General features: G+C 40.3%; 1 protein-coding gene across 1 annotated transcript in view; it reads right to left on the reverse strand.

Annotated features, from left to right (window-relative positions):
• Positions 1–373: 373 nt before the first annotated feature.
• The window catches only part of TRIM44 (tripartite motif containing 44), a 144,293-nt gene continuing 130,164 nt past the window's right edge, over positions 374–14,502 (reverse strand). Inside the window, exon 5 of the mRNA XM_011965507.1 lies at positions 374–5,014. Within this exon, the coding sequence (XP_011820897.1) occupies positions 4,987–5,014 (28 nt within the window). The 3' untranslated portion in view covers positions 374–4,986. The remainder of the gene's footprint in view (positions 5,015–14,502) is intronic.

Below are 14,502 nucleotides of genomic sequence, written 5' to 3' on the forward strand. Positions count from 1 at the left end.
ATGGCAAAAATTACAATTTGACCTTCCTTCTAGTTCATCCAAATTCTAAAACTTTAATGTTACTTGAAAACATAATTTGGCACCAAGTATTCTTTAGGTTATAATCTAAGTTGCTCATAAAATTTAATCTAGGCCTGGATCATTTTACTTTGAGGAGAAAACATATCACTAAATAATAATGATCTTAAGTCTGTTCTTTTGCCACTTCCCAGAGATCTCTCCTAAGGCACTCAGGGAAAGTCAGGAGTAAATTAGACTTCCACATCTAGTGACCAAAATACCATCATCTCCAGCATTACCACAGTGAAGTATGCAGATCGTCATAAATATTTACCCCTTGCAGGGTCCTTTGTGCACAACTCTGAGAGACAAATGGCATTTCCAGTAATAGTTTATTGATTTCCAAATGCACAGGGGCGCCAAGTCCGAACATCCTGGGATAGCAGTAAATCTCTCTTACAAAATAATTTACAGTATGAAAATGATATACTGAAACATTAACTCAAACGTGTAATTCTGTTGAAAGATTCAGTGTTCCCTTGTTTAATGTAAAGGGTGGAAGGGGAAGATTCCTAAGGAAGGAATGTGACTGTGCACAGGAAAATAGGCAGAGGACAATGGATTCATTGGTTCTCCCCATTCACGCAGAGTGGCCTGTCACTGTAGAAAGACGGGTCAGGTTTAATCCTCATTGAGTATTAATCTGCTGTCAAGCCTAGTATGGGCTCCGTGGCTTTTTCTGCACCAATGTATCCATAAGTGTCTTCACTTATTTTCATTTTTCTGCTCTGGACCTTGTTCTGCTGTTTCTGGTATGTTCTCAGTTCCAAATGATACTATCTTATCTTACCAGGCAGGCCTCCAGAATCAAGAACTGCCTGAGTCTTACAGTTTCTGGAATGGGACAGGGTAGGGGGTTTCATAAGCCCTGTTGGATAAAGGCAATAATAATGAGATTGAAGTCTCCCCTATGGGCCTTCTTTTTCTCCTAGGGCTGGGCTGGACTCAGTCCATAATGAGATTTTTTTAAACATAAAAATCTGATGTGATCAGCACACAGTAAACATGCAGTTAATTTTCTTATTGAGAAGCATGTATGGAACAGCCAATACATATAATGAATGTGGAATTTCAAGAATAGCAAGGGAGCATTTTCTACTTGGGGAGAGAGGACTTCCCAGACCCTGCCACTACTACAAGGTCATGAATTCTGCATTTGTGCCCTCAGGTCTAACTGGAGTAGTTAGACTCTCAGGTCACCAAAATGGCTGGGCATCCAAGTTTCCCATGTTATTAGACATCTTGGAGGAGGGCTGGAGTGCAATTTCCTTCAGGGCTGTCACTTTGACTCAGTGCCTTAGAAGCTAACAACTTTTGCTAGGGAATTGCTCTTCTTGTAAGCAAGTACCTAAGCTCCAACTATATGGTGACACTTGTAATTAGGGCTGACAGAAATCTTTGAAGTAGTATGCAAGATAATGAAGGGGCTGCTTTGAGTTTTCCTTAGTTCTCAAATATTGTGTGTGTGTGTGGACATGTACGTATATACATATACACACATATCACACTTGTCATTTATATATAGGTACACACTCCCCCAACACACGCAAACCAGGAATCAGTAGGAAAGTCCAGATTCACTGGACTTTGAATTGCCACATCCTCACAGAGCACACTGGCCGCTAAGTTTACTAAAATATGAAGATTTCCTTTTCTACAGCAGTGAAGCTGCAGACAGTTGCAAATAAAGTTGAGTAGAAAGCAGAACACCCTTCACTTTTACTACTGCTGCAAAGTTCTATACCTTTGAAGGCCAAGAAACACTTTATTTATGGAAGACGACATGAAAAAGGAAATGTTCTCCCAACTCCTGGGGGTGGGCTCAAGTCAGCAATGTGTACTTAAAGCATCAGCTAAAGGGGAGAAATAAGGCTACCTCAATGCCATTTCTGAGCCCTAACTATAACTGTCATTTTGAAAAAGATTCATAAATTGGGATGGTCAGCGCACAGCGGGAAAACCTGAAGCCTTTTTATCCTTCTGTTTTTATGTGGACCACAGTGTGTGGTACAAAGTGCTTGTCCACAGAATTAGGGGGAGCTGGGTTCAAGATTTGGCTTGAGTATTTCCTAGCTGTGTAACTTGAAGCAAATGACTTCCATTCCCCATCTGTTTTATTATCTAAGAGACAGTTCAGGGCCTGGCTCATAGTTGTTCCTTAATACAAGTTATTTCCCTTCTTGGGCTGTCAGAGCGGAGACTCCAAGCACTTCTTGGGACTGTCCTGGATTTAATGATATCAAATCAAAGTCCCTCTCACCATCCGGAAATTCAACATTTGAAAGGTAGCCAGAAATTGCTATGAGTATCTGACTGATTCTGGAAACATTCATTACCTGCCTCCCTTGGTGACTTCTCTTTAGGGGTTTCAGCAAACCCTGCAACCTGCAGCCAGGCAAGACACAATTCTGAGCTTTCTAAGTTTTACTGACCTGGCAGGAGGGAAGCCTCATCATACTGGGGCTTAAGGCCAAGCAGCATGCTCCAGCTCTATGGGAAGGTGGTGCCACTGCAGGAAGCATCCTAGTTTCTTACATTGATAAATGCTGCCGGCAGGAACTTAGGAGCCTGGGCAAAAGCTGCTGCACTGTGTTTAATGCTTCCCTGGTTAAAGTTTTATCAGGTGCTGAAGACAGCAGGAGTCTGTAAAGCAACTCTGAAACCCTTTCTAAGTAACAGCAAAAGTGCTTTCCTTGAGGATCAGAGATAAGTTACTGAGACAGACTGGCACACATTTTTATATTTCCATTTATATCCACTGCATAAATACTTGAATTTCCCAAATACTGATTCAAAGTAATAACATATGATCAGATATGGAGAACCAATGATCTGTCCATTGCTAATATAAGGCTACCATTTGGAGATCAAACAATGATTATTGGGGAAAGACAATACAAGCTTCCAAATCCTAAAATCTTTTTAATCTTCTGATACTTAAACTTTTTCAAGAGTGGCCACTGGTCCTTCTTTTAGGGTAGTTTTGTTGGATATGATTGGAGGTTGTAATTAATGGTATGCCAAATTCTCCAGTCTTTGCAGAGACAGCTAAAGCACCAAAATTGTCTTAGCCATTTCTTGGCCACCAGTTTGAGAGAAAAATGCTTTTTTTTTTTTTTAACATCTCAAACTCCTCTCAGCCCCAATATCCTGGCATCTTTAGTGAGTTAGGACAATCCTAACCTAGAAGCATATATGCCTGGGAGCTTCCTGGCCTCAAAGGAATAAATCATTTCACAGCATTCACAAGACTGAAAAATAATATAAATAGGACTCTTATAGTAAACAAGTATTGTGTCTGTTTCAAAACCATCCTGCAAGCACAATAATCAGCTGGCCCTATAATAGGTACACAGGTCATAGGCAGGCAGGAAAAGGGATTTCCCCCGGTGCAGGCTCCTTTGGTTCTGCCTCAGAGGCACTAGAAGTCTAGGCCCTGGGTTAGCAGCAACCCAGAGTCTGCTTGGATATGGTTCCAGTTGTATTCTTCATAAGTGAACACCAAAATACCATAAAGGCAGAGGAGAGTGAACATATAACCCACTTGCAAATAATTACCTTTCAAGATTCCTATTTTTTATCTTAACAGTCTATGTGTATGAACATTTTATTCTATAATATAACTTTTATATAAAAATAGGTCATCTCCTGACTCCAAACCATTTGGTAAGTAAAACTGATGCTTCAAGAAGATGCAGGTTTTTAAGTTTGCAGTTTTACATTCCCCTAGCACATCCCTGCTTACTCGGGAGTACAAAGCTTGGTTGTAAGAAATTGTGATTTGGAAGTAGAGAAAAGCAAGGAAGTCCAACCTCAGGCATGTCTCTGTTACTAAGAGGAGAGCGAGATCCAGGGTGTGGGAGATGATCTGAAGGTCTGTGGGTGGGGAGTGCCACAGGAAGAAGGGTTCTGGTCTGAGGTAAAGGAGGTTATATCTATATGCTGGGAGATGAGCTGAATTCAGAACACATGGAGTGGCATCAATTCTCCCCATATTGCATTTAAGCCAAATTAGGCTAAAATGGGGATAGGACTAGCAAAAACCTACAATGAAAATTCCCATTTGGTAATATACATTCCAGCCCTTCATGTTGTGACAAGCCCATAAAACCTGCAGAATTCACCCAAATAATTGTGGTTCTATTAGATCCTTTACTGACTATTTTGGAAATTCAAGCAATTTGAATTCAGAATTACTGATTTCAACTTTTAATCAGATTTCTTTGGTCCTTTTTTTTCCCCCTAAGGTCATTTCCGTTCCACCTCTTCAATCATTTTTTTTCATTTCCACAGCACTGAATTATGAATCTCAAGTCCTGGATAACTTCATATACTAAAAATATCTCTTCCTAATCTTTAACTCTTTCTCCAACACCTTTTTCCAGTCATCCACCTTAATTCATGGCACCACATTTTCACAAATGCAGAACTGGACTTTTAGGGACTGCCCACATGAGTCAATGTGGCCCTACCTTGCTCTCATTTATTTCATGCTTCAATATGAACAAAATTGGGTTTCTGTTAATAGGCAGGGAGAAAACTCTGACTTCCCTTCAAGATTATTCCAGATCCTTCCTAACAAAGCCATACTGTTTGGTAACACAATATTATGGGGGCTGACTTTCCTGAGTAAGTTCAAAGCAGCCACTGAGGGATTACCTGAAGGACCCTTCTTAATTGCTCCTGGTGGATCAAATTGGCTCTTTTCCTTGACCTACCACAACCAGAGGATGAGAAGCACACAGTCAGTAAGCATAAAACTGGTCATCCCTTGGAGAGATATGTGCCTGCTGTGGATCTGGGGACACATCTGGTGGAAGTACGTTTGTTGCTGAGCAGCTTTCACAGAAATCAGAAGCCGTTACATACACACTGTCACATACACACAAGGGGAGGGGATGATTTTCCACTGGGGGTAGCAAGCCTTCATGTGTCCTCTTCTTCACTGGCACCACTACAAAGGAAAAGGAGAACCAGGTGAGTTAAGATATCACAAGAAGGGAGGCAACCTAGTCTACTGGTTGACAGCACAGACTTTATGTCAGACATACCTGGATTTTAAGTCTTAACTACCATGATTGAGCAACATGGCCAAAGGCAAGTTACTTAGTTTCTCTAAATTCTGATTTATCTGGCCATAGGGGGATGATGATAAAACTTACTTTCTTGAGTTACTAGAGGATTAAATAAGATAATACATATAAAATGCACAGTACCTGGTATATGGTTAAGTGAGCAGCTATTTAAAGGAGCAGGTGAGAGTCATCATTCTTTTAAACTTAACTGACAAAATAAATTGCTGGTAAAAATCAGGTGTGTGATTTCCTCTAAGCCTTAAGCCATTTATTGTTAGGAGAGAAAAAACAAGGAGAAGCTACTATCATCTGCACTCTCAATGGCATTTTGCACTTGGAAAAAATCCAAGATTTCAACTCATGCCATAGGGACATATGCCACCTTGTCAGAGAAGGTACTCTACTAAGTAGGACTCCCTGGTGATTCTCTCTTACTTCTCTCATAGGCCTTATCACATTACATAATTTGTTTGCGATTTACTCTTCTCTCTACCCATGACTAGAGCATACAAGAATAGCAATACTATTTATTAACTATGTATATCTAGCACTAGCACTGGACTAGGCACATGGAAGAGCTCAATAAATAATTGTTTTTAAAAAGGAAGTGAAATACAAACAACAGGAAGAAAGGGAGGGAGGGATGGACACGGTTGAAGGGACTGGTCAGTCATTACTGCCCTGGCCAGGTTATTCCAGATGTTAGTGATGTTTCAGTGACCAAAAAATGAGTTGTCAAGCCCAGAGGCATGGCTAGTACCTCAGCTGCTCAGAGTTACAGCACCTCTGGCTTGGACTTGGGAGAGAACACTGTTGGTACAGGGACAGGGGCAAGGAGAAGGCAGAGCCTGAAAAAGCAGGAATGAGCACACTCAGAAAGGCAAAAGTAGCAAACTTGCCTAGTTTCTCCCCATCCACTTCCATAGGTCACTGTCCTTAAAATAGTAACAAGAGCCAGCTTGATCAAGTGCTTACTGTGGACCGGGGCACTGAGTTACGTGTGTTACTCACCCATTCTTCCTATTATGTAGGGGCTATTATTATCCCTCGTTTTCCAGATGAAAAACGTGAAGCTCTGAGACATGTAAAATCCTAGGGTCACATAGTAAGGTCTGTGTCCTTAAAACTCAAGGTTTAGTTTCAGTTGGATAAAGACTGAAGTGGTCAAGCTGGTAGAGAAGGAAAAGGCCTGTAGAACATCAGCTCCCAGCTATTACCTAGAAATTTTTCATCTCACAAGGGATTATCTATGTCTATATAAAAGCTGTGCTCCTTTGCATCCATTTGGGAAAGACCTTAAGGGAAAATATCCTAGGCAGCAGATTTCTAGACCTTCCACTAAAGGCAAAAACATTTCAAGAAACAGGTCCTGCAAGTTAAGGTAAGTGTATGCTAAGAGCCAAAAGAACCAACCCAGTAATCTTCATCATTCCAAAATCTGCCTTGTTTCCACTCCCCTTTCCTGCTGGTTATACAATCATGGGATGAAGGGTGCATGCCAGGAAGAGCTGGACAGTGGGCTGTCATTAAGGAGCAGTATTTAATGGCATCTGTCCCAAAGGGAACAAAGGGTCTTTTATGAAAGCTTCTCACCAGAATCAAGGCAGAGCTGGAACTGGCGCCATATTCTCCCCCTTGGTATTATATCCAAAGCAAGGTCTCATTGTTCTCTTGTCAGTTTTATTTCAAATATGAGGGCAGCATGGTGACTCTGCCCTAAGCTGCAGTTCACTTTTTAGCATTCTTGAGACACATAGTTTAAATGTTCATGGACCTAATGAAATTGTATACAGAATTTTATCTGTGTGTTCCTTTGTCTGAGAGAAGCCATACTTTTCATCATATTTTCAAAGAAGTCAACAACTCTTGCCAAATTGGGAATAACCAAATTATAAATAAACTCTTTTCCAGTTGCCAGGTTCTTTACTATAAGACTTGGAGAGTGGCTTGGGGAAAAGGTCTGAAGTCTGAACTGATAAAATCTTTTCTCATTAACTTAAAAAAGATCTGTTCTTGGGTCTGAAATTTATCTCACAGTTTAAAACATGAGATCTTAGGATACTGGCATATCATTTATTGATTACTTCATTTGCTAAATATTTGTTGACTGTCAACCATGTGTCAGTCATGATTCTGGGCACAATAATGAATAAGATGAACACAGGAGTTGCCCTCTAGGACTTTAAAGCCTAGTAGGTGAGATACAGGCTCAGGGGAGAGAGGGAGAACCTTTTGTTTTCCCCCCAGAACAGCATCTTTAAAGAAAGCATCTTATTTTTATAATAACCCACTTCTCACAATAATGAATAAGAAAAGGGATCATAACTGAATCTGTAACACAGAGCTTTGCTCAGCTTGTATGGCATCTCTCCTGGAGGGTTCAACAATATAATTAGTGTTAGGCATCATCTCCTCTCCTGAATGTTCTTGCTTCACTTTGTATATAAACTTTGTATATAAGCTAGTCTATGTTCATGAGATGATCTCATTTTATTTATTTATTTATTTATTTATTTTGATTTTGCTCTGTCACCCAGGCTGGAGTGCAGTGGTGTGATCTTGGCTCACTGTAATCTCCGCCTCTCGGGTTCAAGCGATTCTCCTGCCTCAGCCTCCTGAGTAGCTGGGATTACAGGTGCACGCCACCACACCCAGCTAATTTTTGTATTTTTAGTAGAGATGGGGTTTCACCATGTTGGCCTTGAACTCCTGACCTTGTGATCCACCTGCCCCAGTCTCCCAAGGTGCTGGGATTATAGGCATGAGCTACCATGCCTGACTGTTCATGAGATTTTTAATCTTAAATAGTCTATAAAAGTCTTCACTTTCTGCAAGGGAAGTAATACAGCCTTCTACCTCAGCCACTTACCACGCTCCTCTGAAACACCTACCAGTCACATTTAGACTTACAACCAGAATGGGACTCAGATGTTAATGGCTGTTTCACTTTTTTTTTTTTAAATAAACTAAGGGTGTTAGGCAGACAGCCCATTCTATAGCAGGTAATGCCAATGAGAGAGTCAGCATTACATAATTACTCTGATGTCACCAGACTGAACTAGGTTCAAATCCCTGTTATGAACTAATAAACGGTGGGATCTTAAGTCACTAACCTCTCTGAATCTCAGTTTCGTCGAAATGCTATCTTCCAGGGTTACTGTGAAAGCTTTATGTATTTTATGCAATACAAGTGATAAAAAATGTTAACCTTCCTCAACCCACCTTCCTTCTTATCCTGAATAAAAACCTGCCTCCTCCTGTCTTTCCCTCAAATGTTCCTAGTTCTGGCAGCTGAAACATTACATTCCAGAACAAGTGTGTTCCTATCCCCAAATACCCTTCAAATATCTGGAGAGCAACAGTATCCTGCTTTGCTCACTTGGAGAGTTTTGTAAATGACAACCCAGACCTAATAAAATACAGGTACTAACTAGAAAGGCTGAGTATCACTCTGACCCTTCTAGGTGGCAGGTCTCGAGAAAAGTCATGCCTGCAAACACTGGGGAGAACAAATACGGAGTGAAGTTTAGTTAACCGGCCTTAGCTCAGTCACTGATCTAGTTTGAGGGCATTGCTGTATCTAAAAGTGGTGGCCTTAAAACTGGGGTACCGATACCCTTGTGGTATGTAATTACCTTCCAGGAAGTATTTGGGCCTGGGTAATTTTATGAAAATTAATGTCCAAATCCTTAACTTCCATATATACTGCTTCCTAAAACTTATCTCCTCAGAAACATGCCTGTGCTCTATAAGGTTCTTGTTTCAGCCACTCCCACTTTCCAGATCACCATACTCCCACACTTCTGCAGAAATGCTACTCTCACCCTTCTGAATCTTAGCATGTAACAATTTTAGAATGTCTCCCTTAGAGGAGTCCTATGAGAGAATGGCAAGCAATAGTAAAGGAGACAATCTCTTTTTTCATTTAGGCAGGAAACTCTTGGCAAGGCTGTGTGTTTTATCTATCTATCTATCCATCAATCTAACACTTCAAATTCAAAAGTGAGATGGTTATCATGAGGTGTGTGCTAATGTTTATTGGTATTGAAAAAAATGAAATCAGACTTAATCTGACAGAAAGCAAGTCTGATCTGGCTGGATGGTTTGACCACCAGAACTGGCTTTGCCAATTAGATTATATAGTGTACCTTGCTTGTAAATTTAATAAGCTAAATTAACAGTGCCAAAGTTTTGACAAAAATATATATAAAAACTCATATAAACTACACAATATGTCAGTGATCACACCCTTAGCAACTATTTACACTTGATATATGATTTCAGGAATTAATTTAAAAATGTGCAAAAAGGCACATACTTTTAAATTTTCTTTTAGGGGATGTAAAACAAAAATGTTCAGCTAAAGGAACTGGGAGCTCCTAAATTCTGACCAGGAGGATAGTGTGAAATTTAACACTTTCTTGGTTGTGGGTAGGGGTTGGGGTTACAGAATGAGACTAAGGCATCCCAGTCAGCAGAATGCTGTATCCCTTCTCTGAGCTGGGCTCACTGTCTGATGTGATGCCTGTGAAACTGAAATGTCAGAGGCATGCCATAAGCCCCACGTTCAGACCCTAAACACCTGCTGATAAAATGATCATATTTTATCATAATCATTTTACAGTGTTTCACTGACAATTTTTTAGTTACGCTGTATACATAGGCAGCTCAGCTTTTTGGCTTCTGTCCCCAGATTGTAGGGGTATAAAGGGGGAGTTAATAAATCAGGTAGCAGGCATTCTAACTTTGCAAGTTTAACAGTTTCTTTTCCTAAGTATAGAGTACAACTTAATGTGACTTGGCATCACTCACGCCTTCTGAGTTCTTAGTTATTTATTAATTGATTATTGCTGTAAAAGGATTATTTAACTCAGGAGGATGGAGAAATTAAGAGTTATTGACAAGGGAGGAAGGCTAGATTCAGCTGAAATTCAAAAAGATAGATTTAATATTCTCCAAAAATTATACTGCCTGGGCATTGTACAAGGAGCTGATTGGGAAGTCTCATGCTTTCAGTATCTGAGGAAGTGGTTGCCTAGTTGCAGTAAATATGCGATCAGCACTGCTGGAGAGATGGACTAAACAATCGGATCCAGGGACCTTTCTTTACTAGACAGAGCAGAGTTGCCTTCTTTGTCCCCTCTGTCCCACACTCACCTGCCCCAACAGCCTGAACTGAAAATAAGGTTACTGTGCTTTAAAGGATCTGAACTTTACAAAATAAAGTAAAACGTCCTTGGTCTATTTTGGGCTAACCGAGAAAAACATGATGAAAATACTAGAGTTCTAGTCCTGGTTCTGCTGTGTGACTCTAGGACCCAGTATCCTTATCTGGGAAATTAGGATGCCTTGCATTTTACGCAAAATTTAGGAAAACTCCAAACCAGACAAAAACTAATAAAGCTTCTCTCCAACATACAGACTTGCTGAGCTAATTAATTTGCTCTCATTTATACACCTGTCTCTCTTTGCTTCCTGTGCCCCCCTCTATCCTATCTAATCTTGCTGCTGCTCACTCTTTGGGTCCACACCACCTTTAAGAGCTGTAATACTCGCCGCGAAGGTCTGCGGCTTCATTCTTGAAGTCAGCGAGACCATGAACCCACTGGAAGGAAGAAACTCTGGACACATCTGAACATATGAAGGAACAAACTCCGGACACACCACCTTTAAGAGCAGTAACACCACAAAGGTCCGCGGCTTCATTCTTGAAGTCAGTGAGACCAAGAACCCACCGGAAGGAATAAATTCCGGACACAGTACTGCCTGATCATTACCTAGTGTAGACCCAAGAGTAAGCTCTGCCATGAGCAAAAGTCCCATGATTGTTTATTTCATCATGGACCTTAAAGTTTGACTTGGCTCTAGCCTCACTGCAATTCCTTCTCAGACCACAAGGGCAAGGGCTCGGGCTCTTCTCTCTCTAGTTCGCATTCTACTTTATCCCACGAGCCTTCTCTCTTTCAGTAATGGCCACTATTCACAGAGGGCTTACTTAATGTTCCACAAACTGTGCTAAGAAATCTATATACATAAACTCACCGATAGCTTCTGGTATTATCTCCATTCTACAGATGAGAAAAATGAGGCCCAGAGAGGCTGCAAGACCTGCTTAAGGTACATGACTTGTAAATAATAGACCTAGGTTAAGCAATCAGACTCTAGATCCCGAGAAATGAACTGACCTTGGGTAAGAGATGAGCCTGTCTTTTCTGATCCCTAGTTACCCAGCTGATAAGTAGTGGCCATTTAAGTTTTCTGAGGCAAAATGTTTTCACCTGAAAAAATGGGATATTAACACCTACCATGAGGAGATGGAAGATACAAGCAAGTGCTTTTTTAAGATGAAAAAATGCCAGAGATGAGTAGGATTACTATAGAAGAAAAAGAAGAAACACAGACCTGAATTTGTCTCAGCCCTCACAGCTGACTCTGTCTCTCCACACCTATTTAGGGACCTCTGAGAGAGCCTTGCGTTGGGTCTCCCGCATGACCTCAGGCCCACACTCCTATACTTTACTTAAAGAGTGAGGAGTTATGTTCCCTCTCCTTGAGGGTGGAATATCTACATACATTATGTGAAATACTTTCCGAACATGAGTTTTGTTTCTTCTTCTTCTTTTATTTATTTGATCATTTATATCAGTATGGACTCATGGATGTTTATTTTATTCTTTGGGTTATAATCCAGTATTACTATTTTGTTGCTGAAACTGCTCAGCTTTGGCCTTTGAAAGCTCTGTTAGTTAGCTCCTATGTTTCATTGACATATCCCCATCAAAACGGGTTTTCTGTTTTTTGTTTGTTTTTGAGCACTTCCCTACTTTCTAGCACTACAGAGCCTTCAGGCTTAGCTGTCTACTTCCTCCTTGGCACTGACCACAGTGCCAAGTCTGAATTGATCTCCATGCACTTTGCAGCCTATTTACTGTTTTTATAGGTGGCTACCTTTCTTGCACTTGGCAGGGCCTGTGTGGGGATGGCCTACTTCTATGGAAGATTAAAAGGAGCCAGCAGGCCTGCCCAGGCAGTGCCTTGCAACAGGGAGGTGACTGAACGGAAGTAACAGGCAGGCTTGTAGCGTGCCAGTGTCCCATCTGCTCTCAGAATTTCCTTCTTTAGTCCTTTACTGCTGCTGAATTTAGAGTAGAATCATTTACAGCTTTTTTTTTTTTTTTAAATTCAAAGAGTAACTTTTGCTTTTTTGTTGCTTTTTACTTTCTGTAACAAACAAGTATTGGTTCCATAAAAAAGAAAAAAAATTCCATTATGTTACCACCAGGGATAATCACCATTGTCACAGTGAAATATATTTCCCCATACACCTTCTATACATATATAAAAATAAATATCTTTTACAAAATCAGCTTATACTTGACAGCCTTCTTCACAGTCTGCTTTTTCCACTCAGCTATCAATCATGAATGTCATATCAAGAAATATATTTCTATAAGATTATGATCATGATTGATTTGTATGGATTTATCATACCTAATATTGGGCATTTAAATTATTTCTACCTTTTCACTATTATCCACATCTCTGTGACACACATCATTGTGGATGAATCATCCTTAGTTATTTCCAAAGAAAAATTCCCTGGAGTTTCCTTCTGGGTCAAAAGCCTTGTTTGCATTTGTTTTATAAGCTTTAATTTTTAGAACAGCTTTAGATTTACCAAAAAATTACAAAGATAGTACAGAGGATTCCCATACTTAGTCTCCCCTACTATGAACATCTTATATTTGCATGGTATATTCGTTGCCAATGAACTATGAAAGGAAAATAAATTTGGGGACCCCAAAATCACTAAGCCAAAGGGAAAAGTCAAGCTGGGAACCGTGATCGGCAAACTTGTCCCCCATTTTGTTCCTAAATAAGTTGGCTACAAAGATTAAAAAGCTACATACCTCCCTCATGAAGGACAGACAACACTCAAAGTCATCCCTCGGCTCACGTGAGACAAATGCATATCCAATTGCTTCCTTTGATTCAGTGGAAAGCTAATCAGAAACTCAAAAGAATGCAACCATTTGTCCTTTATCTACTTATGACCTGGAAGCCCCCCTCCCCACTTTGAGTTGTCCTGCCTTTCTGGACCACACCAATGTATATCTTACATATACTGATTGACATCTAATGTCTCCCTAAAATGTATAAAACCAAGCTGTGCCCCGACCACTTTGGGGACATGTCATCAGGACCTTCTGAGGCTGTGTCATGGGTGTGTCCTTAACCTTGGCAAAATAAACTTTTTAAATTGACTGAGACCTGCCTCAGATATTTCAGGTTCACAGAACCAATACTGATACCTTCATACTAAAGTTCATATTTTGCGATTTCCTTAGTTTTTCCCTAAAGTCCTTTTTCTGCTCCAGATTTCACTCAGTATACCACATTTCATCATTAAGTCTCCATAGGCTCCTCCTGGCTGTGATGGTTTCTTAGACTTTTCTTGTTTGTGATGGTGAGGACAGTTTTGAGGGGTGGTGATCAGGTATTTTGCAGAATGTCCCTCAATCGGAAGTTGTCTGATGTTTTTCTCACAATTAGGCCATGGTTATGGGCTTTTGGAAGGAAAATTACAGAGGTAAAGTGCCATTATCATTACATCATATCAAGGGTTGATACTATCAATATGACAGCACTGTTGAAGGTGGCCTTGACCACCTGGCTGAGGTATTGCTTGTCAGGTTTTTCTATGGTATGGCTACTCTTTTTTCCCATTCCCACACTGTATTCTCTGGAAGGAAGTCACTACGAGTCGCCTATACTTGAAGAGTGAGAAGTTATGTTCCCTCTCCTTGAGGGTGGAATATCTACATACATTATGTGAAATACTTTCGAACATGAGCTTTGTCTCTTCATTTATTTATTTGATCATTTATATCAGTATGGACTCATGGATGTTTATTTTATTCTTTGGGTTATAATCCAGTATTACTATTCTGTTGCTCAAACTGCTCAGCTTTGGCCTTTGAAAGCTCTGTTAGCTGGCTATGTTCCATTGACATATCCCCATCAATACCGGTTTTCTGTTTTTTGTTTGTTTGTTTTTGAGCACTTCCCTACTTTCTAGCACTACAGAGCCTTCAGGCTTAGCTGTCTATTTCCTCCCCAGACCTAAAATCAGATATTCTCCAAAGGACACAAGAGATATGGTTTTAGAGGCATTTGATACTACCCTCCAGAAATCTTATGTTGATTTACAGTCATTACTCACATTGGCACAAGAATGCCCATTTTCCCCACACCCTTGCCAAGAGCAGGGCAATTTCAAAGTGACTGCAGGGAGATGACCTGGCATGGGATACAGTGTGTGCATATATATGCATGCATGTGTCTATCTGTTCCATCTCTTTAAAAT

This window comes from Mandrillus leucophaeus, unplaced genomic scaffold (assembly GCF_000951045.1).
Source record: "Mandrillus leucophaeus isolate KB7577 unplaced genomic scaffold, Mleu.le_1.0 Scaffold73, whole genome shotgun sequence".
NCBI lineage: Eukaryota > Metazoa > Chordata > Mammalia > Primates > Cercopithecidae > Mandrillus > Mandrillus leucophaeus.